This window comes from Myxine glutinosa, chromosome 8, assembly GCF_964187855.1.
Source record: "Myxine glutinosa chromosome 8, kmMyxGlut1.1, whole genome shotgun sequence".
Lineage (NCBI taxonomy): Eukaryota > Metazoa > Chordata > Myxini > Myxiniformes > Myxinidae > Myxine > Myxine glutinosa.
Genome location: NC_136268.1, coordinates 76,007,316 through 76,035,013, shown reverse-complemented (window position 1 = coordinate 76,035,013; position 27,698 = coordinate 76,007,316). Strand labels below are relative to the sequence as shown.

General features: G+C 45.1%; 1 protein-coding gene across 2 annotated transcripts in view; it reads left to right on the top strand.

Annotated features, from left to right (window-relative positions):
- Positions 1 to 25,520, top strand: part of LOC137432600 (phosphatidylinositol 3,4,5-trisphosphate-dependent Rac exchanger 2 protein) — a 229,247-nt gene extending 203,727 nt beyond the window's left edge. For both annotated transcript variants that reach the window (XM_068124662.2, XM_068124661.2), the window contains exons 38-40: positions 2,762 to 2,864; positions 19,984 to 20,051; positions 24,461 to 25,520. In XM_068124662.2, the coding sequence (XP_067980763.2) occupies positions 2,762 to 2,864; positions 19,984 to 20,051; positions 24,461 to 24,500 (211 nt within the window). In that variant the 3' untranslated portion in view covers positions 24,501 to 25,520. The remainder of the gene's footprint in view (positions 1 to 2,761; positions 2,865 to 19,983; positions 20,052 to 24,460) is intronic.
- Positions 25,521 to 27,698: the final 2,178 nt, after the last annotated feature.

The window sequence follows — 27,698 nt, the reverse complement described above, 5'->3', positions numbered from 1 at the left end:
CCAAGGCACACAACAACCACAAACGTGCACAAAGCCCACCCACATCAACCACAAAAGTGCCCAAGGTACACAACACCCACAAAAGTGCACAAGGCACACATCAACCACACAAAGTGCATAAGGCACACGACAACCACAAAAGTGCCCAAGACACACAACACCCACAAAAGTGCCCAAGGCACACAACACCCACAAAAGTGCACAAAGCACACATCAACCACAAAAAGTGCATAAGGCACACATCAACCACACAAAGTGCCCAAGGCACACGACAACCACAAAAGTGCCCAAGACACACAACACCCACAAAAGTGCACAAAGCCCACCCACATCAACCACAAAAAGTGCCCAAGGCACACAACAACCATAAACGTGCACAAAGCCCACCCACATCAACCACAAAAAGTGCCCAAGGCACACAACAACCACAAACGTGCACAAAGCCCACCCACATCAACCACAAAAAGTGCCCAAGGCACACAACAACCATAAACGTGCACAAAGCCCAGCCACATCAACCACAAAAAGTGCCCAAGGCACACAACAACCATAAACGTGCACAAGGCCCACCCACATCAACCACAAAAAGTGCCCAAGGCACACAACAACCACAAACGTGCACAAAGCCCACCCACATCAACCACAAAAAGTGCCCAAGGCACACAAAAACCATAAACGTGCACAAAGCCCAGCCACATCAACCACAAAAAGTGCCCAAGGCACACAACAACCATAAACGTGCACAAAGCCCACCCACAACAACCACAAAAAGTGCCCAAGGCACACAACAACCACAAACGTGCACAAAGCCCACCCACATCAACCACAAAAAGTGCCCAAGGCACACAACAACCACAAACGTGCACAAAGCCCACCCACATCAACCACAAAAAGTGCCCAAGGCACACAACAACCATAAACGTGCACAAAGCCCAGCCACATCAACCACAAAAAGTGCCCAAGGCACACAACAACCGCAAAAGTGCACAAAGCCCAGCCACATCAACCACAAAAGTGCCCAAGGCACACAACAACCATAAACGTGCACAAAGCCCAGCCACATCAACCACAAAAGTGCCCAAGGCACACAACAACCATAAACGTGCACAAAGCCCAGCCACATCAACCACAAAAGTGCCCAAGGCACACAACAACCACAAACGTGCACAAAGCCCACCCACATCAACCACAAAAGTTCCCAAGGCACACAACACCCACAAAAGTGCACAAGGCACACATCAACCACACAAAGTGCACAAGGCACACATCAACCACACAAAGTGCCCAAGGCACACGACAACCACAAAAGTGCCCAAGACACACAACACCCACAAAAGTGCACAAAGCCCACATCAACCACAAAAGTGCACAAAGCCCACATCAACCACAAAAGTGCACAAGGCACACAACAACCACAAAAGCGCACAAAGCCCACAACAGTGCCCAAGGCACTCAACAACCACAAAAGTGCCCAAGACACACATTAACCACAGAAGTGCACAAGGCAAACAACAACCCTAAAAGTGCACAAAGCCCACATCAACCACAAAAAGTGCCCAAGGCACACATCAACCACAAAAAGTGTCCAAGGCACACATCAACCACAAAAGTGCACAATGCACACATCATCCACAAAAATGCACAATGCACACATCAACCACAAAAGTGCACAATGCACACATCAACCACAAAAGTGCATAATGCACACATCAACCACAAAAGTGCACAATGCATACATCAACCACAAATGTGCACAAAGCCCACATCAACCACAAAAGTGTTTAAGGCACACGTCAACCACAAAAGTGTCCAAGGCACACATCAACTGCAAAAGTGCACAAGGCACACAACAACCATAAAAGCGCACAAAGCATACAACAACCACAAAAAGTGCCCAAGGCACACAACATTTACAAAAGCGCACAAGGAACACAACAACCACAAAACTGCAGAAGGCCTACAACAACCACAAAAGCGCACAATGCCCACATCAACCACAAAAGCGCACAAAGCCCACATCAACCACAAAAGTGCACAAGGCACACATCAACTACAAAAGTGCACAAGGCACACATCAACCACAAAAGTGCACAAGGCACACATCAACCACGAAAGTGCACAAGGCACACATCAACCATAAAAGCGCACAAAGCCCACATCAACCACAAAAAGTGCCCAAGGCACACAACATTCACAAAAGTGCACAAGGAACACAACCACAAAACTGCACAAGGCATACAACAACCACAAAACTGCACAAGGCACACATCAACCACAAAAGCGCACAAAGCCCACATCAACCACAAAAGTGCACAAGGCACACATCAACCACAAAAGCGCACAAAGCCCACATCAACCACAAAAGTGGACAAGGCACATATCAACCACAAAAACGCGCATGTTAATTGGATGTCAGTGAGAGCACACAAAATTATCCCGGCAAAGCTGTTGGCAAATTATAATGTGCACATTCATTTCCAAAACCATTCAGGATAAAAATAATTCCCAACAATAAACCAGACTGACCAAATATTTTTGCATTGAATTGTGAAACACTTCCGTTGCTTAATTATGATAATCGGACAATATTCCGATAATAACTTTGTGGAAATGATTGGTGTACTACAAATAGCTCTTTGGGTTATGCCAATGCAAAGGGATGCATTGCAAGTATTGTGTTGATGGAAGAAGAGAAGCAATTTTATGAAACCGTACTCAGATGTTGTACTTAATGATACATCACGTGCTTCTCGCACTGCAGGTGTACCCTGCAGGTAACAATGGAGCAGGTAATGTGGTTGACGAGATGCCACGGCCTGCCGCCTCGCTCTATGATGCAAGCAGCGGATGTTATGCGCAAGCAGGTGAGTTTCATCATCATCTTACTGCCCCCGTCTTGAATTGCATCCTCGTGTCCGTGTCTCACACTAATGGACGCAAGTTAGTCACGTCGGTGAAGCATCGCACGTTTTCGACATAAAAAGTGAGTTTTTTTTGTTTTTTTTTGTATACAAGATCGAGGCTCATGTAAGAGCTAACATTGATCACAAAAAGACAAACTGACACGTAAAAAACATATGATAAAGGGAGCGGGAGAACAAGATCGAGAGCAGGGACATCGGGAGATCTGTGGGAGGGAGAGGGCTTTTGGGGGGAGGAGGAGGTAAAAAAAAATACATGGACACTGCTAGGACTCCCAGGAAAGAAGTCGGTATTTCAAAAAAGTGGATCTGGGATGAATTAATGGGGGTAGAAAAGATCAAGGTTTTGATGATGATGATGATTTGATGACATGTCCTTTTCCCTCTGCAAAAACGATCATGGTCCTTTAGTTATTATCCTCGATTCGTGTATTTTTTGCCCTTACCTTGTATTCAATCGAAGACCATAACGAGTCTTGTGTTACAGGAACGTTGTATGAAATATCATCAGAAGGCTTTTATATTCTGTGTACCTGCATATAGTGTGACATTGTTGCATCAAACACGAACTGATACGGGCATTCTTTCGTCTGCAGCTGTGATGTGCATTTCCTTTGACAATGAGCAACCGTGCGTGATTTGCTTCACTCAGGCTGAATGCGGATTCATCTATTCTATCTAATGCTCTGGCCGATAAGTCCAATTGAAGATTGATGCGAAATAATTGCTTCATCAAGAATAGCATTCAAACGTCAAATTAATCAACAAATTCCACTGATTTAACTTTAATGAGCCTTTGGTGTCACCAGCCCTAAGAGTGCCAACATCCTGGTGAAGGAGGGAGATTTGGACAGATGGTCTTTAGTCTATGCAAGTGACACCGCCCCAGGTGGACCGATTTCCAGAGGGCTTTTGACCTCCCTTTCTCGGGCCTCTGCTACGACTAAGGCAGATTTATCATTGGGCTTCAGAAATCACTTTGTTTCTAAATAACGTGGCTTAAGGGGCATCTTGTTGGAATGACCTATGAGATTTAGCTGTAAACTTCCTTCCTATTCAAATATCCAATGTGGTGACATGGAAAACCAAAGCTATGTAAAGGAAACAAAAAATGCTTATGCCATGTTTCCTTTATCGATTTTCGCAAACTCGTACACCCGTTCCGGGGGCGGCAGGAAGAATAATTCTTCTCTGGGATATATGGATTACAGTAGGTCTACAGTCTGGCTTCAAGAACATGGGGCGTGGGGGGTGGGGGGGGGGGGCTGTGTTCATTTACCAAGTTTCTTGTGGAGTGATCCCCAAGTGGCTTAAGCATTCGAGCAGGCACTCCATTAAAAAACCGTTAAGGAACGGCTGGCTTGGCAAGCACAAGCTAGCTGCTTGGTAGCTGAACATACCTCAGGGTTCCTCCCTTTCAGTTTTTTTTTTTTTTTTTTTTGTATACTGAATCGAGGCTCGTGAAAGAGCTGACATTTACTTCACAAACAAATCAACCAGACAAACAAAATATATAAAAAGAGGGAGCGGAAGACAAGAGAAGGGGAAGCACACAAACACTTGAGAGCACACAACATTTAAGAGCAGGGAGATGTGTGGGAGGGAGAGGGCTTGGGGGGAGGAGGCGTGGGAAGGGGGGGGGGGTGGGAGAAGGATAAAACACAAGGACACCAAGGACTTCCAGGACAGAAGTTGGTATTTCAAAAAAGTGGAGTTGGGGTGAAATTAGTGGGGATAGAAAAGATCAAGGTTTTGGATGGGGGAAGATAAGAGATGGTGGTGAACAGCTGTTTTAAAGACCTGGAGGGTGGAGTGGGATTGAAGAGAGTGAGGGAGTTTGTTCCAGACGCGGGAGAAAAGAGGAATGAAGGAGTGAAGGTAAGCAGAGAGTCTTGATTTTGGCAGTTTAACCATAAGAGGGTTGCAGGCAGATCTTGTGCGACCTGTAGGAATATTTGTGGGACAGAGCCCAGAGAGAGCTGGGGGGGCAAGGCCAGAGAGGAGTCGGTAGAAGATGGAAAGACCACCAACCTGCCTGCGGTGAGTGAGTGAGAGGCCCTTGGAGTTAGCTTCATCGCGGGAGATTCCAATGATTCTGAATGCTTTGGTTTCAACAGCGTGAAGACGAGCTAGGTGTGAGGCAGGAGCACCAGCCCAGAGGGGAGAGCAGTATTCCATTGAGCTGCGGATGAAAGCCTTGTATGTGGTGAGGAGCTCAGGTGTGCCAAGGAAGGACTTCGCACGACGGAGGATGCCCAGTCGGCGACTGGCTTTGGAGGCCAGATTTGAAATGTGGTTTTCTCAGGAAAGATCATGGCAGATAGTGAGACCCAAAAGCTTGAGTGACAGAACTTCTTGGAGAGGATTATTCAGAAAGTGGATGGGAGGGTTGTCCAGTCGGTCTTTTCGGAGAGACATCGTAAGAGTTTGGGATTTGTCAGGATTGAAAGACATGTTCCACTTGTTTGCCCAGTCTGTGATTTTGGCCAGGTCTGCAGAGAGTGAGGAGGCTGCAGACTGCCGATCTGAGGGATGAAGAATGGAGCGACAGAGAGTAGAGTCATCAGCAAAGAGATAGAGAGGATTTTCAAGAGAGCCAGAGAGATCATTGATGAAGACCAGAAAAACCGCGGGGCCCAGAACACTGCCTTGGGGAACTCCAGTCTGAACAGGGAGAGGAGATGAGAGAAACCCATTCAGGGCCACACGTTGACTACGACTAGAGAGGAAGTCCGCCAGCCATGCGTGGAGATTTCCATGGATACCAAAAGAGGAGAGTTTGGTGAGCAGAGCGGGGTGCCAGACCATATCGAAGGCACGTGATATGTCAAGGGAGACAGCTCTAATTTCCTGTTTGGCATTGAGGACCTCCATCCATTGTTGAGAAAGCAGAAGCAGCATGTCCAGAGTAGAGTGACCAGGTCTGAAACCAAATTGATGATCAGAGATCAAGCTATTGGAGAAGAGGAAAGATTTCATATCTGAAGCAATGATGGATTCCATGACTTTGCTGATAATTGGGAGAAGGCTGATTGGTCTGTAGTTGCTGGGATCTGTTTTTGCATCTTTTTTGTGCAAAGCGGTGATGTTGGCACATTTCCAAGCAGATGGCAGATGACCTTGAGCAAAAGAGAGGGTCAAGAGAACAGAGAGAGGGAGTGAAAGAGCGGAAGAACAGGATTTTAGGACCCGTGGGCTGATGCCGTCAGGTCCAGTTGCAGAATCAGAGTCGAGGGTTGACAGAAACTTTTCCACCTTGTCAGGAGGGAAGGACACAGAGTCCAGGAGCAGCTGGGTACGACTGGGTACGGTGGGTACAGAGAGGGATGGGTTTGGGACACAAGATTTAGAGGCAAACACAGAGTTGAGGCATTCAGCTTTTTCACGTGCGGAGTCAGCCGTGTGGCCGTTTGAGGTGAGGGAGGGGATGGAGGGGGAACAAACACCAGAAACAGATTTGACCAGACACCACCAGGATTTGGAAGAGGGAGACAGATAAGAGAGTTCTGTCCTGAGAACGGAGAGATCTTGTTTCCTGGCTCTCCTGAGGGTGGACACACACTTGTTTCGGGCTTTGTGAAAGGAAATGAGATTTCCTTCCGTTGGATTTGCTTTCCAGGAGACGAAAGCAAGTTGTTTCTGGGCAATAGCCTCACCACAAGATTCCGTGTACCATGGACGGGAGGAAGGGTATGACAACTGAAGACAAGATGGGATAAATCTGTGCATGAGAGAGAGCAGTTTACTTTGTTAGAATTCCCAGGATGAGTTGATGTCAGAGGCGGTAGAGATGGGAGACCAGTCCAGATGATTGATGGCTGCTTGAAGACCATGCCAGTTGGCCTGAGTGAAATGCCAGACTCGTCGACGCTGAGTAGGCTCTCTGAGAATGGTCAGAGAGATGTCCACTTTAACAAGTACATGATCAGATGAGCCGATTGGAGCAGAAGAAGAGCAGCAGACATTTTCAGGGAAGTTAGTCATAACCAAGTCCAGAAGAGAAGATGCTCCGTTGACTGAGATCCGGGTCGGGAAATTGACAGATTGTGTCAGTCCCAGTGAGTCACAGAAGTCCTTTGCTGAAGAGCCATGGCTGGTGAGACGTACCCACAGACGTACCCACACCCAGCCAACTGGCATGATGACAATTGAAATCACCACTTATGAGGAAGAGAGAGTTGGGATGGGTAGATAGAAGTTGGTCCATATTATCAGACAGCGAGAGATGTAGATGGAGTCATCACTGTTTGGTGGACGGTACAACACACATATGAACAAGAGGTGGGAGCGAAGGGGAAGCCATAGCCAAAGGTATTCCTGGGGGTGAGGTGGAGAGAGGGCAGTGCAGGGCGAGTGAGGAAGAGAGTTTTTTATAAAGATAGCAACCCCCCTTCCAGGACGAGGCTCAGGTCTGGAGGGAGTAAGGGAGTAACCCTTAGTAACCGGAGGAGGGAGTAACCTGGGAGAGATACCAAGGAATCAGAGACATCATGAAGGAGGAAAGTTTCTGTTGAGCAGATCACGTCTGGTTTGTCAGAAGCAACCTGTATGGAGAGATCAGTCACATTTGAGCGAAGGCCCCGGATGTTTGAGGTCCATACTGTTAAAGAAGAGTAAGGGGGAGCATCGGATACCGAACGGGGGGGGGGGGGGGGAGGGGGCGGTAGGGTAAGATGTGGAAGAGGAGGAAGAGGTAGGGAGAGCTGTTGAAGGTGTGTCAGAGATTTCAGAATAGCTTGGAGAAAGGGAAGAATGGGGCGGGAAAAAGGTTTGATGGTGATTGGGTGAGGCGCAGTGAGGTGTTATTTGAGGAGGGGGAAGAGTGAGGCAGAAGGTTGAGGGAGATGAACGTGAAAATTGGAAGTGGGTAGAAGCGGGGAGGACGCTTTGAGGAGGAGGGGTGAGAGGGGAGTCTAGGAGGGGAGGAGTGAGGGAGGGTCTCGGAGGGGAGGGGTGTGGGGGGAGTTTAGGAGGGAAGGGGCAAGGGGGGAGATCTGAAAGGGATGGGTGATAGGGAAGATTTGGAGGGGAGGGGCAAGGGGGAAGATTTGAAAGGGATGGGTGATGGGGAAGATTTGGAGGGGAGGGGCAAGGGGGAATATTTGAAAGAGATGGGTGATGGGGAAGATTTGGAGGGGAGGGGCAAGAGGGTGGATTTGGAGGGGAGGGGTGATGGGCAAGTTTTGAAGGGGAGGGGTGATGGGGAAGTTTTTGATGGAAGGGGTGATGGGGAAGTTTTTGATGGAAGGGGTGATGGGGAAGTTTTTGAGGGAAGGGGTGATGGGGAAGTTTTGGAGGGAAGGGGTGATGGGGAAGATTTGGAGGGGAGGGGTGAGATTGGATTTTGAAAAATGTACGATTAATGGGAAACGAACATTTCTTGCAAAATGAGTTTCTTGAGACCTTCGAGTCAAAAATACGTTTGAGGACGCTGAAAGATGGGTGGAGTTCTGGAGAGTTTAGGGAATTGTTACGTGGTCCCCTCGGTGACTACCTGGTCTCGGTGACCCCCGGACCGTGAGAGGACCTTCGCCAGCAAGTAGTATTATATATATGCGCTTTCGCAACGCAATCCCTATGAATTCCACCCAAGAGAAACTGATGTGCAATGATATATTTCCAGGGTAAGGATAGCATACGATTTCACTGATACAATCACGGATATTCCCCGAGCAATCAACAACAAACAACCATCAACCATTCCCAATCCACAATCAATTCCCTATATGATTAAGATGGCCATCTTATATAGGTGTGTCCACTTCTGTACTCACGACCCCCTTTTGGTCTCTGCCCCTCACAATGTCTCTGGGCCCTTCCTGACCGAGATGCTGGTCGGCGTCGCCGCACTCGGGCGGTTGAACGAACCCCGGGTGGACGTGTTTCCACCGGGCAGGTATCGTACCAGGCACCGCGGCTGCAGCCCCTCGTGGCCACGCGAAGCGGGTACGGTAAAGCAAGCCAAAAGCCCCACGCCGCTTGCAAGGCGTGTTAGGCCCCAACGCGCGACCCGTACGCGTCTGTTTAGACGGTGCCGCGAACGGTGCCAGACGCGGGGTCGATGCACGGCCCCACGTCAACTTGACGTCTCCACCGGGCAGGTACACGTCCCGGTAACTCCTCTCGCCAGACGGGCTTCGGAACGCCGCTTTTCCACGCAGCGCAAGGTCGATCCCACCTTTCGTCGGAGCGGGGCGAGGAAGAAAAAGAATACTCGTCGCTTTTCTTCCTCGTGTCTTTTTCTCTCCCGTTTCCGGTCACTTCCGTTTCCGGACACTTTTTCAGAAGGGCTCCTGACCCTCCAACCACAACAACCCTTAATCTACTCCACATGGATAAGCAAAGACCTGAATGGTAATTCACATACATTCACATAAATATGTCACACTCCCCCCTTCAAGAAAGAAAGTTTGAACCCAGCGAAAACTTTCTTTGCCGGCCAATTTGGAGAAACCAACCAGATAACTCAACCCCCCAAATCATCAGTTCCCCTGGGCAACAATTATCACAACTCCCAAAATAAAGCAACAAAATTCACAAAACCCCCCAGATTTTCAAAGGTAATTCACTCTGGACAAAGCACCAGCAACGACATTGTCCCTGCCCTTTACATGGTCAATTTCCCGTTGGACTCCTACCAAGCCAAACTCCATCTCATGACCCTATGACTTTGACTGTCAGTTTCTTGTGAATGAAGGTTAAGGGGTTGATCAAAGATCCAAAGTTACGCAACTCGATAGCACTTTTTCCGGGAGGCCAAGCCGAGTATTCACTACATGGATGCCTTTAGGAACGTGGAGTTCACGGTTAGTCCGTGCAGGAAAGTTCTCTACATGGGCGCCTTGAGGAACGTGGAGTTCACGGTTAGTCCGTGCATGAAAGTTCACTACATGGACGCCTTTAGGAACGGCGTTCACGGTTAATCCGTGTAGGAATCTTGGCTCGGCGACTCCGCCGCATTCAGTGCTTCAACTTCTCAGAACTTCCCTAATAATTAGGGTGGGACCCCTTGTCCCTGTAGTCCCATGAATAGCGGTCTCCTTCTCGGCCACTACTTTGCCAATCCTTCCTTCGGGAGCGGCCGTAACTCAGGGAGCCTCCATAATAATTTTGATTGCGGCCACCACCAAAACTACCGCCCAGTTGTCCTCTCCTGTAGACCTCTCGACGCCTACGAAATGCCTTCCCTACTGTTATGGTCCGACCCTCCAAATCCTTGCCATTCCAATTCTTCTCTGCCTCTCTGGCGTCTTTTGTGCTGGCAAACGTGACAAAGCCGAACCCTCTTGACTGTTGCGTTTCCCAGTCTCTTACCAACCGCACTTCCACCAGCGGCCCATATCTGTTGAAGACAGAGGTCAGAACTTCTTCCTCTGTTTTGAAGTTCAGTCCCCCTACAAATAACTTGGCACTTTTGTCGCCATCCCGAGCTGGTGTGGTGTTATTTTCCCTGCTGGGCTCTTTACCAACCCTCAGGTTACCATAAACTTGACCCCCGGCCAAATCATTCCCGATAACCACAGATACACCCTCTACAGGAAGCGTGGCTTGTAAACCGACGGTGACCGGTCCTGACACCAAATCGGACTCCAAATGGATGACATGAAGGGGAGCACTAACACCGCCCCCGATCCCCTGTAAACGAACACTATCCCCCGTTGCCGTCTCCTCGGACCATGGCAAAATGCCTTCAAGCATTAAAGATTGATGTGCCCCTGTGTCCCTCAATATCCTAACCGGTTTCCGGTTAGTCGAGGCTCCATCCCGTGACACAAACCCCTCTGAAATAAATGGTTGGTAACCCTTTTGATGGCGATTTCTCACAATGGCCATTGCATTTGGAGTCGTAATAGTCGCACTCCGCTCTGGGTCTTCCCTGTTCATGCGGTAACAACTGGACATCAAGTGTCCAGGTTTCTTGCAAAAAGCGCAAGTAGGCCCGGAGGAAAAACTCGTGGTCTGCCTCGGGCCCCCCGAACTATAAGTTTGTCTTGGGCCCGCATCCCTCTGATTTCGAACAGGTGGGGTATCATAGTTGTCCCCATAATCATCTCGAGGCCGCCGCCATGTAAGGTCGTTCTCCGCCCCGGGTGTTCCATAACTCCCCTGCTGAAGTCTAGGCGAGGAGTTAGGTTTGTGGACCCCTATTCGGTGGGTTAAGGCGTAATCATCTGCCATGGTGGCTGCGTCCCACAACTTTGGTACTTTCTTTTCCTGCAGGTACACTTTGATGTCCTCGTGGACACACTGCTGGAATTCCTCCACCAGGATCAAGTCACGCAATGTTTCGAAGTCTTTCCCGACTCCTTTTGACTCACACCACCGATCAAACATGTTTTCTTTCACTCTGGCAAACTCCACATGGGTCTCACTCTCCCTCTTCCTGGCATTCCTGAATTTTTGCCTGTAAGCTTCCGGAACCAACTTATAGGCTTTGAGGATGTGCTTCTTCAGTACCTCATAATCTGCACATTGGTCCATTGGTAGCGCCGAATAAATTTCCTGAGCTTTCCCCACCAGCACACTTTGCACGAGTATGGTCCAGGCCTCCTCCGGCCAGTTTAATTGTCGAGCCACTTTCTCAAAGTGTGGAAAAAATTTCGCGACTTCCTTTTCACTGAACGGTGGAACCAGCCTCACATGTCTGCCCACATCCCAGGTTTTCTGGTTAGGTGTCGACCCCGTCAGCAAGGGTGGTGCCTCTCCCCGTTCTCTCATTAACTCCAGCTCCTTGAATTTGATTTCTTGCTGAAGCTCCATGTCACGTTCCTTTAATTCCCTTTCCGCTTTTCTCTCCTCTGCTTCGAGGTCCCTTGCAGCTCTCCTCTCCTCTGCTTTTCTCCCTTCTAACCTTTCCTGGAGTTCTCTTTCCACTCTCCTTTCCTCTGCTTGTTTCTCTTCTCTCCTCGCTTCTGCTTTCCTTTCCTCTTCTTTTAACCTTTCCTGGAGTTCTTGTTCCACTCTCCTTTCCTCTGCTTGTTTCTCTTCTCTCCTCTCTTCTGCTTTCCTTTCTTCTTCTGCTCTTTCCTTTTCTGCTTTCCTTTCTTCTTCTGCTCTTTCCTTTTCCGCTTTCCTTTCTTCTTCTGCTAACCTTTCCTGGAGTTCTCGTTCCACTCTCCTTTCCTCTGCTTGTTTCTCTTCTCTCCTCTCTTCTGCTTTCCTTTCTTCTTCTTTAATCCGTTCCTGGCTCCGTAATTGCAACTCCAGTTTCCGGAGCTCAACGTCTTCTGGTTCTTCGGGTAGCCACTCCCAGGCTAACTCGTCCCATGTTCCTAATCCCACCATAGATTGTATCACCGTGGCCTGCAACTCTGCCTTCCTCAAATTAGTTCGGACCTCCAAGTTAAAATGTTTGGCCAATTTCAAGAGGTCCGACTTTAGTAACGCTCGGAACTGTGCCTCACTCGGTGTTACCGCAAAGTTCTGTGCCACAAATGCCATGGTGACTATCGTTAACACCTGTTAACCTTCACCCAAGACTTTACCCCAATTTCCCCAAAAATTTTCCAATTAATACTTAATTAATAAATTTTAATTAATAAAAATATTATTTTATTATTTTATACAAATACACTTTTATATCCCGGACGAGCCCCCAATTCTGTTACGTGGTCCCCTCGGTGACTACCTGGTCTCGGTGACCCCCGGACCGTGAGAGGACCTTCGCCAGCAAGTAGTATTATATATATGCGCTTTCGCAACGCAATCCCTATGAATTCCACCCAAGAGAAACTGATGTGCAATGATATATTTCCAGGGTAAGGATAGCATACGATTTCACTGATACAATCACGGATATTCCCCGAGCAATCAACAACAAACAACCATCAACCATTCCCAATCCACAATCAATTCCCTATATGATTAAGATGGCCATCTTATATAGGTGTGTCCACTTCTGTACTCACGACCCCCTTTTGGTCTCTGCCCCTCACAATGTCTCTGGGCCCTTCCTGACCGAGATGCTGGTCGACGTCGCCGCACTCGGGCGGTTGAACGAACCCAGGGTGGACGTGTTTCCACCGGGCAGGTATCGTACCAGGCACCGCGGCTGCAGCCCCTCGTGGCCACGCGAAGCGGGTACGGTAAAGCAAGCCAAAAGCCCCACGCCGCTTGCAAGGCGTGTTAGGCCCCAACGCGCGACCCGTACGCGTCTGTTTAGACGGTGCCGCGAACGGTGCCAGACGCGGGGTCGATGCACGGCCCCACGTCAACTTGACGTCTCCACCGGGCAGGTACACGTCCCGGTAACTCCTCTCGCCAGACGGGCTTCGGAACGCCACTTTTCCACGCAGCGCAAGGTCGATCCCACCTTTCGTCGGAGCGGGGCGAGGAAGAAAAAGAATACTCGTCGCTTTTCTTCCTCGTGTCTTTTTCTCTCCCGTTTCCGGTCACTTCCGTTTCCGGACACTTTTTCAGAAGGGCTCCTGACCCTCCAACCACAACAACCCTTAATCTACTCCACATGGATAAGCAAAGACCTGAATGGTAATTCACATACATTCACATAATTATGTAACAGAATGTATAAAAGAGGCACTGTTACTGTAAGAGATGGAATTTTTTTTTTGGAATGAATAGATTTGGTGAGCAAGTCGAAAGCATCCTTTTATAGAAGAAGAAGAAAAAGGTGTTATAGTATATGACAAAATACAGTTCTTCAGGGGACAGTTGAAACATTTTTTAACGACGTGAACACTGAACACGTGATCACGAACAACGTGGTCGAAGAACGAACAACAAATGAGAACGAACAACGGATAAGAACAGAGAAGGGAATTTCTTTTTTATTTTTATTTTATTTTTTTGAGTTGAGATGAAAACAGAGACAGAGACCGAACGTGAAAGTGAAAAATAGAGAACGAAAGTAATTGCGAGCACAATCGAAGAACCGCTGAGACAGAAACAAAGCCTCAAGCCAAGGTCAGACACGGTAGCCTACTAGTACTACACTAGGCCTCAGAATACGTGACACGAACTAACCGACGATTCTGTACACAGGTATGAAAAACCAACACCAAGAATACTATTAAAGACACACCAATAGTTACACACACCGAAGGAAAGATACAGTTTCGACAAAAACACAATTGTGAAAGGTTACTTAACTTCGAAAGCGTGCGCCCATGGACAGCTTTGAAGAGACGTGACGTGACGTGATGAGAAGAGACGTGAAGAGACTTTGAAGAGATTTAAAACGTTAGACAAGTGGTCGATGTTCGGGGAAGTTAGGGGGAGAAGAGAAAATCTAAGAAATAAGCAATACAGCGAAGGAAAGAACTTAAATTCACAGAACACCTATGGGGTAGGGAAGCCGAGAGAAACCAGGCCGCGCACGCGGTGGGACAGAAAACGATTAAATTATACAAAAGTTTGCAAGAATTGCAAATCAACACCAACTGGAAAACACACTGCAACACATGCACAATAAAAAGCGAGTAGAAATTGACGAAGACACGAATGGAAAAAATACTTTAACTTTTGCTGCCGTGCAGAGGTCGAAGACGCTTCCTTGCTCCAGGGACCGGAAACGGAAGTGACAGTTTAGTGTTAAACAGCACTAGCGACTGTTTCAAAAGGCCAAACAAAAAACGCCTTGTTAGCGGCAGAAAGTGTCATGTTATTAACCCAACCCTATTGTTATTAACCCAACAACTATTTTTGAGATCAGCGTTGGCAAAAGGTCAACATAGGCCAAATGTCAACTACTTTTTTCAAATTTCTAAAATCCTCAGTTTTCATCCGATTGACTTGAAATTTGATGTGGATTTTTATATCACCTAACTGAATTCAACCACCAAATATTTTTGAGATCAACATCGGCCAAAAGGTCAACATAGGCCAAAGGTCAACCACATCTTTCAAATTTCTAAAACCCTCGATTTTCATCCGATTGACATGAAATTTGAATAGTATTTACATATCAGCTGACTGAAATCAACCACCAACTATTTTTGAGATCAACATAAGTCACGAGGTCAACATAGGCCAAAGGTCAACAATTTTATATTTAGAAAATCCTAAATTTTCATCCAATTGACTTCAAATTTGAATAGGATTTTCATATCAGTTAACTGAAGTGAACCAACGACTATTTTTGAGGTCATCATAGATCACAGGGTCAAGATAGGCCAAAGGTCAACAATTTTATATTTAGAAAATCCTAAATTTTCATCCAATTGACTTCAAATTTGAATAGGATTTTCATATCAGTTAACGGAAGTGAACCAACGACTATTTTTGAGGTCATCATAGATCACAGGGTCAACATAGGCCAAACGTCAACCATTTTTCTTCAAGATTCTAAAATCCTCAATTTTCATCAGATTGACTTGGAATCTGAATAGGATTTGCATATCAGCTTACTGAAACAAACCATCAATTATTTTTGAGGTCAACATAGGCCAAAAGGTCAACATAGGCCAAAATTCTAAAATTGTCAATTTTCATCCGATTAACTTAAAATTTGAAGACGATTTGCATATCAGGTCACTGAATTGAATCACTAATTATTTTTGAGGTCAAAAGGCTGCTGTGAGTGCCATTCTACTTTGTTCTGTTTTGCCAAGTGTCGCTCTTTGAGGGATTTTACATTATTATTGTTGATAATAATGCATGTTATGTAATTAGAGCTTTTTTGTGTAGGCTATCTATAATAATAAAAGGCATTGTCCGTCCATCCATTTGTCTGTTTGGCCGTCCGTCTTTCTCATCCATAACTCCAAAACCATGAAACCTATCCGCCCCAAACTTTGCATGTATACACCTTCAACTTGGTGTTTGGGTGTGTTATAACATCCTTTTTGAAGATGATTAACGAGGTGCTCATAATAAAAAAACCCAATGTGGTGGTTTTAACAATATGGCGGCCCGCCAACTTGACCAGCCCACTGCACCTTGCTGGGTTCTTAAGCCACTATTTTGTTTCGGCCTACTAAAATGTGCCTTACCTTGGAAACACGATCGATTTTTATCATTACATAATTGAAGCATATCATCAAAATCTGGATTTGGATATGAGGATTGGATGCTGTAGAGTGTAGACTCTACAAATCTCCAAATATGGAGTGAAATCTGACAAAATTTACTATATCTAGCGATTGGTGAACACTGCTTTTGCAAGCCATGGCGTTACAGTCGATAGATCCCACATTTTTGTGCGATCTACTTACATTGTATTAATAGTGCTGTTCACCCGGAAAACAAATTAACACTGCTAAGCTAAGCCCGACTGTGCACATACGGGTCTGGGAGGCCCCGGAACCTTTCCGTTTTTGAATAACTTTATTATAAAAACGTCGATTTTCATGACCTTGCCTGTATACTCCGAAAAACTTGTGACACGTATTCCTTTGTTTTTTATAAAAAGAAAATTCGTTCAGTTTCGATAAAAACAGGTGAATCCATTACACTACCCCCATATTACGAGGTATCTCTTCATGTGGTTTACTTTACGAGGTGTCGCTGCTTGTGGTTTACTTTACAAGGTGTCTCTTCTTGTGGTTTACTTTACGAGATGTCTCTTCATGTGGTTTACTTTACGAGATGTCTCTTCATGTGGTTTACTTTATGAGGTGTCACTGCTTGTGGTTTACTTTACGAGATGTCTCTTCATGTGGTTTACTTTATGAGGTGTCTCTTCTTGTGGTTTACTTTACGAGATGTCTCTTCATGTGGTTTACTTTACGAGATGTCTCTTCATGTGGTTTACTTTATGAGGTGTCGCTGCTTGTGGTTTACTTTACGAGATGTCTCTTCATGTGGTTTACTTTACGAGATGTCTCTTCATGTGGTTTACTTTATGAGGTGTCGCTTCTTGTGGGTTACTTTACGAGATGTCTCTTCATGTGGTTTACTTTATGAGGTGTCTCTTCAAGTGGTTTTCTTTACGAGATGTCCCTTCATGTGGTTTACTTTACGAGATGTCTCTTCATGTGGTTTACTTTACGAGATGTCTCTTCATGTGGTTTACTTTACGAGATGTCTCTTCATGTGGTTTACTTTACGAGATGTCTCTTCATGTGGTTTACTTTACGAGATGTCTCTTCATGTGGTTTACTTTATGAGATGTCTCTTCATGTGGTTTACTTTACGAGATGTCTCTTCATGTGGTTTACTTTACGAGATGTCTCTTCATGTGGTTTACTTTACGAGATGTCTCTTCATCTGGTTTACTTTATGAGGTGTCTCTTCATCTGGTTTACTTTATGAGGTGTCTCTTCATCTGGTTTACTTTACGAGATGTCTCTTCATGTGGTTTACTTTACGAGATGTCTCTTCATGTGGTTTACTTTACGAGATGTCTCTTCATGTGGTTTACTTTACGAGATGTCTCTTCTTGTGGTTTACTTTACGAGATGTCTCTTCATGTGGTTTACTTTACGAGATGTCTCTTCATGTGGTTTACTTTATGAGGTGTCGCTTCTTGTGGGTTACTTTACGAGATGTCTCTTCATGTGGTTTACTTTATGAGGTGTCTCTTCAAGTGGTTTTCTTTACGAGATGTCTCTTCATGTGGTTTACTTTACGAGATGTCTCTTCATGTGGTTTACTTTACGACATGTCTCTTCATGTGGTTTACTTTACGAGATGTCTCTTCATTTGGTTTACTTTACGAGATGTCTCTTCATGTGGTTTACTTTATGAGATGTCTCTTCATGTGGTTTACTTTATGAGGTGTCGCTTCTTGTGGGTTACTTTACGAGATGTCTCTTCATGTGGTTTACTTTACGAGATGTCTCTTCATGTGGTTTACTTTACGAGATGTCTCTTCATGTGGTTTACTTTACGAGATATCTCTTCATGTGGTTTACTTTACGAGATATCTCTTCATGTGGTTTACTTTACGAGATGTCTCTTCATCTGGTTTACTTTACGAGGTGTCTCTTCATCTGGTTTACTTTATGAGGTGTCTCTGCATCTGGTTTACTTTATGAGGTGTCTCTGCATGTGGTTTACTTTAAGAGGTGTCCCTTCATGTGGTGTACTCTACGAGATGTCTCTTCATGTGGTTTACTTTATGAGGTGACTCTTCATGTGGTTTACTCTACGAGATGTCTCTTCATGTGGTTTACTTTACGAGATGTCTCTTCATGTGGTTTACTTTACGAGATGTCTCTTCATGTGGTTTACTTTACGAGATGTCTCTTCATGTGGTTTACTTTACAAAGTGTTTCTTCATGTGGTTTACTTTATGAGGTGTCTCTTCATGTGGTTTACTTTACGAGATGTCTCTTCATGTGGTTTACTCTACGAGATGTCTCTTCATGTGGTTTACTTTACGAGATGTCTCTTCATGTGGTTTACTTTATGAGGTGTCTCTTCATGTGGTTTACTTTATGAGATGTCTCTTCTTGTGGTTTACTTTACAAAGTGTTTCTTCATGTGGTTTACTCTACGAGATGTCTCTTCATGTGGTTTACTTTACAAAGTGTTTCTTCATGTGGTTTACTCTACGAGATGTCTCTTCATGTGGTTTACTTTACGAGATGTCTCTTCATGTGGTTTACTTTACAAAGTGTTTCTTCATGTGGTTTACTCTACGAGATGTCTCTTCATGTGGTTTACTTTACGAGATGTCTCTTCATGTGGTTTACTTTACGAGATGTCTCTTCATGTGGTTTACTTTACGAGATGTCTCTTCTTGTGGTTTACTTTACAAAGTGTTTCTTCATGTGGTTTACTCTACGAGATGTCTCTACATGTGGTTTACTTTACGAGATGTCTCTTCATGTGGTTTACTTTACGAGATGTCTCTTCATGTGGTTTACTTTACGAGATGTCTCTTCTTGTGGTTTACTTTACAAAGTGTTTCTTCATGTGGTTTACTTTACGAGATGTCTCTTCATGTGGTTTACTTTACGAGATGTCTCTTCATGTGGTTTACTTTACGAGATGTCTCTTCTTGTGGTTTACTTTACAAAGTGTTTCTTCATGTGGTTTACTTTACGAGATGTCTCTTCTTGTGGTTTACTTTACGAGGCCATTCTTTCATGTTGTCGCTCCATGAATCAGCCGGGAGCTGGTTGGGACAAGAATCAATCCCAAACACACTTTCGATTAAACTTGACCACAACCTTCATCACTTGTGATGTAACGAAGATTGTTCACGGCACTAAGAAAATCGAAGTCTGAAGGGGGAACGGGGTGGTCAAAGTGGGTCCAGGTTTGACCCCCCAAAATAGATATTTGCTTTCTTCTCTGAAACTACACACACTATTTCGATGAAACTTCACCACAAATTTCACCACTTGTGCTGTACCAACGTTTGTTCACGGCATTAAAAATAATCTGGCCCTTTGGGGATCTATGGGGGGGAGGGTTGGGAGGGAGTTGCACCCCCAAATAGGTATTTCCATTCTTTTTGGAAACTCCACATGCAATTCTGATGAAACTTGACCACAACCTTAATCACCCGTGTTGTACGAAAGTTTGTACCTGGCATTTAAAAAAATCGGGAGCTAAGGTGGTTTATGAGGGGGGGGGGGGGGCTTTCCCACCAAAATAGGTATTTGCTTTTTTCTCAGAACCTGCACACGATACTGTTTATTCTACCAGGTGAGCGCCAGGGGTATTGCCGCTACGTTTCCTCGATACGCCACTGCTCCACTGTAATTGCGATCTGTTTTTCAAATTCCCTCGAGATGATGGACCCAGATTGCGTATATCATATTCCCTTCAGGAAGTAACTCGTTGTTTACTTTACGAGAAATAAAGTATTAAATACTTTATTACACCGATGTCTCTTCGGTTTTCCGAGATGTCTCTCGGATGTCTCTTCCGAGACATCGGAAGTCTCGGACAACCACGTATCACCTGAGGTGATATACATCTCGCTAGTATATTATGAAACAACAGGTTGGTTGCCCTCACATCATTGCATTACTGCTTTGTGTCTGACGTGGGATGAGGCTGTATTAATGGCCTTGTACAGGAGAGTTTGGAGACCTCTCATGTCTGCAGCTACATTGTAAACGTGACATACCTAATCATGATGATTAGTTAGTTTGGTCCATGAAGTGAAGTAATGGACAGTAATGTTCCTTCCATGCTGTTCCAACAGGGTGCTCGGGTGCAGAACACAGCAAAGAACCTCGGTGTGCCAGACAGCACACCGCTTGTTGTGCCTCGGTAAGCGTGCTGATAAAGATGGAAAGAGTTTGGCGTAACATGGGAACCTGGGTACCTTTCATTTGATGCACATTTGTGGTGGCTAAGACCTTCAGATGCATTCTCATGTATGCATATTTCGTAATTCACAGTTACTTTTTTGTATACGAAGTCGACGCTCGTGTAAGAGCTAACACATAGAGCATATAATAAAGGGAGCGGGAGACAAGAGGGGGAAACAGAGGGAAGCACAACAGTAAAGAACAGGGACATCGGAAGATCTGTAGAAGGGAGAGGGCTGGGGCGGTAGGGCGGGCCATACTTCTTTTTTTTTGTAAATCAATCGAGAGGGGTGTTCATATTTTTTGTCAGATGGTGATGAGGATCTGGAATTGGAGAGAAGTGGTGCTGAAGATGAGTTTGTCACTGAATTTGAGCTCTTCCCTGGAACTGACACTGAGCCTGCAGCTTCAGCAAAGGTCCAGAAAAACTATGATGAGATTCCAAACATTGCCCTTGCTCGTTCGTGTAAGGTATGGCATAGGGCTGAGGCCAACTGCAGCGATAGCAACTGCAGCTCTGATTGATGCAGGAATCATCACAGAAGACAATACAAGTAAAGTTATTGATAAGAACAAGGTCAATAGAGCACAGGAGAAGTTGATGACAGAGCTGGGGGAAGAGTTTGATGAGAAGTGCAGGGAGGAAGGGGGGGGATCTCCTGCATCCTCTTTGATGGGCGGATTGACCTGACCAATGTGATGATGGAAGCTGAGGGCAGTGACCAATCTTTTCCTGCAAAGATCAAGGAAGAACACTATAGTGTTGTTAGTGAGCCTGGTAGCTACTATCTGTTCCACTTTACCCAAGAGAAAGCAACTAAAGAGGAGTCACATGCGGAGCAGATTGCTAAGGTCCTGTTTGCCTGGCTGAAAGAGAGGGGTTTTGATAAGACCCTGTGGGCCATTGGAGGAGACTCAACAAATGTCAACACTGGTGTGAAAGCTGGAGTAATGCGGAAGCTGGAGCTGCACCTGGGGAGAAAGCTGGTCTGGTTGGTGTGCAACCTGCACATTGGTGAACTTCCCCTGCGCCATCTCATTGTTCACCTTGATCGCCCTACTCTGTCAGACAACACATTTTCCAGGCCAATAGGAAAGCTCCTTGCTTCTGCTACAGACTTGGATATCAATCCAAACTTCACCCGGATCTTTGTTGGCCCTCCACTGATCAAGCTGTCTGACAAGGCCATTGAAGATCTCTCAACTGATCAACACTATGGCTATAAAATTGTCTGTGCAATCAGGGATGGAGTGCTTCCTGCAAGGCTGGCTCTAGTGGAGATTGGACCAGTAAACCACAGCCGCTGGCTCACCACAGCGAACAGACTTCTCAGGCTCTGGGTGTCAAAGCATGGACTGAAAGGAAAGAACCGGAAGAATCTGCAATTCATTGTGGAATTCATCATTGGAGTGTATTATCCATGTTGGTTCAACGTGAAAGTCAAGCACTCCTGGATCGAAGCCCCTAGGCACATCTTGTTTCAGCTGGACTGCCTCAAGTCCCAGAGGAAGGAGGTGCTGGACCTTGTGATGCCGACTGTGAGAAGATCTGCTTGGTATGCCCACAGTGAAGCCATCCTCCAAACACTGCTATGCTCTGAGGATCAGAAGGAGAGGACTGAGGGGTGGAGAGAATCGTGGCCATCAGGGGAGAGGGGGACCCAGACACTCAGCTGGGGGATTCCTCTGTCAGGACCAGAAAGACACCTGACATCAACTGTGATGCTTCCAGCATTGGTAACTTGATCAGCTGGTCAGAAGGTGTGTCAGAGCCACCTCTCACCTGCTCCCTAAGCACCTCGGAGGTGAAGAACTTCATCAACACCCCCATGGAGGTGCTCAACTGGCCTTGCCACACACAAAGCATTGAGAGGGTTGTTAAAATGGTGACTGAGGCTTCTGCTAAGTACTTCTCACAGCAAAAGAGGGATGGAGGCATCAGGGCTCAGGAGACCAGCAGGAGGCTGATGTCCAAGAATGAGTCAAAGCAGGACTTGTGCAACCTGGTAAAGTTCAAGAAGTAAGGAGATTGATCTTTGTAATTGTAACCAGTGATATCCATGCAGTTCACCTGTTAATAAATATGTACATTTGATTTGGCTGTGTCAATATGAATGATTTCCCTTATATCTTTTAATATCTTATAAAGGGGTTCGAAAGGGTAAAATTGGCAATTTAGAAATACAAATTGATGTAGGTTAGAGTTATCCTATCCAAAAAATAATAAACTCATATTTGAATTCCCCATAAAAAAAACACATACTATAGACACCCCTCATGTTAGGATTTCCTTCAGATTCATTTTGGCACCTGAGTATGACCCGCCCTACTGGGGCGGGGTACACGGGATAAACAATATGGACACAACAAGGACTTTCCGAGGAAAGAAAAACGGAATTTGAAGGTGATGGATTTGGGGTGGATTAGTGGGAGTGGAAAATATCAAGGTTTTTTGATGGGGAAAATAAGAGATAGTGGTGAACAACTGTTTTAAAGACCTGGAGGGAGGAGTGGGATTGAAGAGGGTGAGGGAGTTTGTTCCAGAGGCGGGAAAAAAGAGGAATAAAAGAGTGAAGGTGAGCAGAGAGTCTTGATTTTGGTAGTTTCACCAGGAGAGGGTTGCTGGCAGATCTTGTGCTTGTGCAGACTTATTGGTTTCCAATGACATGTTGATGTATATTGAGTGTTGACAAATTGGCAATGAGGCCTGTGATTATGCACAATTGGGCTGACAAAATGTACCCCTCTTGCTGATCTGTGATCACTCTGGTTTGTGTGTTTGTGTGTTTGTCTGTCCACTCACTTTTACTTGCCTACAGGTCACAATTTTAAACCGATCTTCACAAAACTTCACCAAATGGTGGAGTTCATGGTCTGACAAATTCCTATATATTTTTAAGGTCAACATAGGCCAAAGGTCAACCACTTTTTTTCAAATTTCTAAAATCCTCAATTTTCATCTGATTGACTTGAAATTTGAATAGGATTTACATATCAGCTTAATGAATTCAACCACCCACTATTTTTGAGATCACCCTAGGCCAAAAGGTCAACATATGCCAAAGGTGCACCACTTTTTGTTTTCTTTTCTAAAATCCTCAATTTACATCCGATTGACTTGAAATTTGAATAAGATTTACATATCAGCTTAATTAGTTCAACCACCAACTATTTTTGAAATCAGCTTATGCCAAAAGGTCAACATAGGCCAAAGGTCAACAACTTTTTTTGACTTTCTAAAATCCTCAATTTTCTTCCAATTGACTTGAAATTTGATTCGGATTTTCATAGCAGCTAACTGAATTCAACCACCAACTATTTTTGAGATCAGCATAGGCCAAAGGTCAACAACAATTTCAAATTTCTAAAATCCTCAATTTTCATCTGATTGACTTTGAATTTGAATGGGATTTTCATATCAGCGAACTGAATTCAACCACCAACTATTTTTGAGATCAGCATCGGCCAAAAGGTCAACATAGGCCAAAGGTCAACAACAATTTAAAATTTCTAAAATCCTCAATTTTCATCCGATTGACTTTGAATTTGAATGGGATTTTCATATCAGCAAACTGAATTCAACCACCAACTTTTTTTTAGGTCAACAGATGCCAAAAGGTCAACATAGGCCAAATTTCTAAAATTGTCAATTTTCATCCGATTAACTTAAACTTTGAAGACGATTTGCATATTAGGTCAATGAATTCAAACACTAATTATTTTTGAGGTCAAAATGATGATCGACTGAGTGCCATTCTACTTTGTTCTGTTTTGCCAAGTGCCGCTCTATGAGTGAAATGAAATGAATGAATGATCGTTTTAAGACCATTTTCCCCGCTAGAGCGGGGGTTAGCCTTGCGGGCCCCATGACAATCATGGTTCCCTGTTTGTGGCAGTGTTTTATGGCCGAATGCCCTTCCTGACGCCAACCCTTGGTCGCCTCTTACGATGCGCAGGGATACGGTGTACCTATTCTAAATCGGGGTACACACCGTGATCATTCATCCCAGCAAGCTAGTACTCAATTTGCCGACCTCGGAAGGATGACAGGCTGAGTCAACCCCCCTGGCGTTAATTCAGCGATCGACCGGGATTCGAACCCAGGATCCTAGGATCCCAAGCCGGCACCCTAACCGCTAAGCCAACACCAGGCTGAGTGATTGAGTGATTAGTGATTTCATTTTTCTTTTTCTCTAGAATTTGGATTGGCAAATCTTTTGTTTGGTTTATTTTTCAGCTGCAACAGTATATTATCACTTAGCAGCTAGTTATTGATTATTGGTTTGAGATACAATAGCATTTATTTAACTCTACTCTAACTGCTTTTCATCTCCACCCCCTCTTGTCCTTTCCTGGCACTTTGCACAGGTTGTACAAGCTCTGCAGGCCAGACATGGATGCTGAGTAAACAATTTATTGGATTCAACTTGCAACACCTTGTACAGCAAGAACACATGTCAATTCCTCAAATATTTGAGTCGTGAAACTCCTGAACACACGGAACAAGATTGAGGTTTTTGGGAAATCTTCTGGACAGAGTTTGCCCACTACGACTTGCAGACATATATGTAATATGTATACTGTAGTTTTTATGGTGCAGCTACTTTCAAGCAAAGCACCAGATGGTTTCATTATACCATTCTTTTAACTGACATGACTTCTCAACGTAGATTTTGAAAGAAAATATTTATGCTCCGGGTGGTATTGGTATATATATATATATATATATATATATATATACATATATATGTGTGTGTGTGTGTGTGTGTATGTACATACATATGAACATACATATGTATATATATATGTTCATATATACATACATACATGCACATATATACAAACACCAGATGAACTCGCCCTGAGCCTTTTCCATTCAACGTGGTGCATACTCTTTAAGATGTGTACACCAGTGTCGATGTGTGTCAGACTTCCTTAGTCCATTCCCGACAGTGTATATTTTCTTTTACATCGGTGCTCTGGTGTTTTTGTTTTATTCTTCATATCACCTCGTTTTTAAAAACAACAAACAAACAGCAGCCACGCTTGCTTTGTAAGAAACTGCAATGCCAACGGATGCTTCGTAAACCTCAGCTGTGTTGAAATGAAAAAGCCATAAGGGAACAACTGACCTTTTTATATCACACGCTCAAGGACTGCCTCCTTGAGAAAGCACCGTGAAACCTCTTTTCTCCGTTCGAAGCAGTCAGCCATTTGCCCCACGAGCTTTGTTAAATAATTGTATTTCTTTAGCTAATTATTTATTGTGTAAGAGCCTGTTTTGCCTCGACCACTTCATGAATGGTACGTCTAATTTTTGTACGCATCCGGTCATGTTGGCCTGCAGACGTCCCCTGGACGTCAGGCCTTAATTTGTGTACATTCCTTGCTATGTGCAAACATTGCAATAAACTGCATTTGCACTTATTATGAACGCCTACCCATCATGATTTGCTGAATGTGTCCGCAGAGTGATGATGATTGAAACGACATTACTTTTTGTAGTCATGATGTGTCTCCGTCCAGATATGTGGAGGTTAGGGTTGTTAGGGTTAGGGTTGTTAGGGTTAGGGTTAGGGTTAGGGTTAGGGTTAGGGTTGTTAGGGTTAGGGTTAGGGTTAGGGTTAGGCTTAGGGTTAGGGTTGTTAGGGTTAGGGTTAGGGTTAGGGTTGTTAGGGTTAGGCTTAGGGTTATGGCTGTTAGGGTTAGGGTTAGGGTTAGGGTTGTTACGGGTAGGGTTAGGGTTAGGGTTGTTAGGGTTAGGATTCATTTGGGACCTGAGATGGACATAATGATGACTTTACATCACCAGGGGGCGCTCTGGAGTGGATTTTTGTGGTAAGACCTTTGGTCGTAACACCATTTGTTCTCAAGTCGCTTCACATTCAATATGCTTCCAATTTTCGAATTGGTGGTACCAACATTCATTTGACAGGATGGCGCAGAGGTAACACATTAACCTTTCGAGTGTCCAGTCTGGGTTCGATTCCCGACCCGACTATAAACTGCCGGATTGGTTTCGTCACAAAGTGGGCTGTCCTTCAGATGACCATTAAGCCGGAGGACCGGTCTGCCAGCACTGGATGGTGGTGGACGTTAACGATGCATTGATGTCTTTAGTGAAGAGTAGGTGAGTTATCGCCGGCACCGAGTAAATTACAAATTCCTGCCCAATCACTGGGAAGGCAATGGTAAACCACCTTTTGCTTTGGCAAAACCAAACGTCTTCATTCAGACAGAGCACCATAGACACAGATTCCTAACAATAGCGTAACTCTCTGACTAACATTTTAAAATGATTTTTACATTCCACAATTTTTGTTTCGAGACAATAAATTAGATTATTTCAAAAAATTAACTTCCAAACTTTAAAGCACAAGAAACAATATTTTAGAAGTTGGTGGATCGCGATGGATTGCAAGATCTGATAATTTAATGGCGGATTGTGACGTCATATAGTGATGTGACGTCGTCGTATACGTGCCCACAAGTGCCTGTGAAACGCATTTCATGTCTTTTACATGCCCACGAGTGTCTGTAAAACTGCATGTGACGTCATATACATGCACAGGTCTGTCTGTCTGTGAAGCGCAAACGACATTATATGTGTGTCTACAAGTGCCTGAAGCACATGTGACGTCATGTAGTGCCAAGCACCGGATTTAGGGGCAGGCGACCAATGTGTATGCCTCAAGCTCCGGGGGAGGGTGAGCGCCGGGTTTAAGGTGTACATGCCACGAAGATTTAACAAGGAAATTTGATGCAGGATGTGGACATTTGGTCCACCATGCCTGCGCTACACCAACACCAGATCATACTAAAATGCACAATTTGGCTTCTGTCTGTCTGTGTCTGTCTATCTGCCTGATGATTTTTGACCACAATACATTCGGTCGTTACTTATCCAATCTCAACCGAACTTGACAGGAGGACTAAGGGTCACACAATGAAGGTTGTAGCGAATTCCTTTGCCCCACATCCCAAGGGGGTTTCCCCACTAATGGGGTTGTGTGTTGAGGTGTATATCAGTGTTAAGATAGTTTTATCGTGGAGTTTTTCCAAGGATGCTTCTAATAACAAAAGTATTATACTGTTACGGACGCGGTTAAAGATGTTATTTTGACCGAGCGGTGGTGTAACCGCGACCGAACAGTTAATCCCCGACTAATACCCGATTTGCCCCAAACTTTGGCCGGATCGCGCCACCGCTATTCAATCGGGAAAACTCTAAAGCGACCGAATACAAAGAGGAAGAAGACGTACAGAAGAGGAATTGGATTTATTATTTACACATATAAGTAGGAAGAAAGCAGTCACGTTTATTTACAGACGAGATTAGATACACAGTGCAACGCTAGCTTACCTACAGTCTTAATTAACCCAGGGACAGAACAAACAAGGACAGACTCACTCGGGGAATGATGATAGGACTGGCGGGAGATGGATGGCTGGCGGGATAGGGAGGTCCACTGGTCCTTCAGCACGATTGACTCGTTGGGCAGCCGCCGCTCCTCCGCGGCCCTGCTCCAAACTGCCGTCCAGGCCTCACGCTGCTGTGGCTGCAGTTTCGGTGGCTCCAGCTGCAGCAAATGCAGTTGCGGTGGCT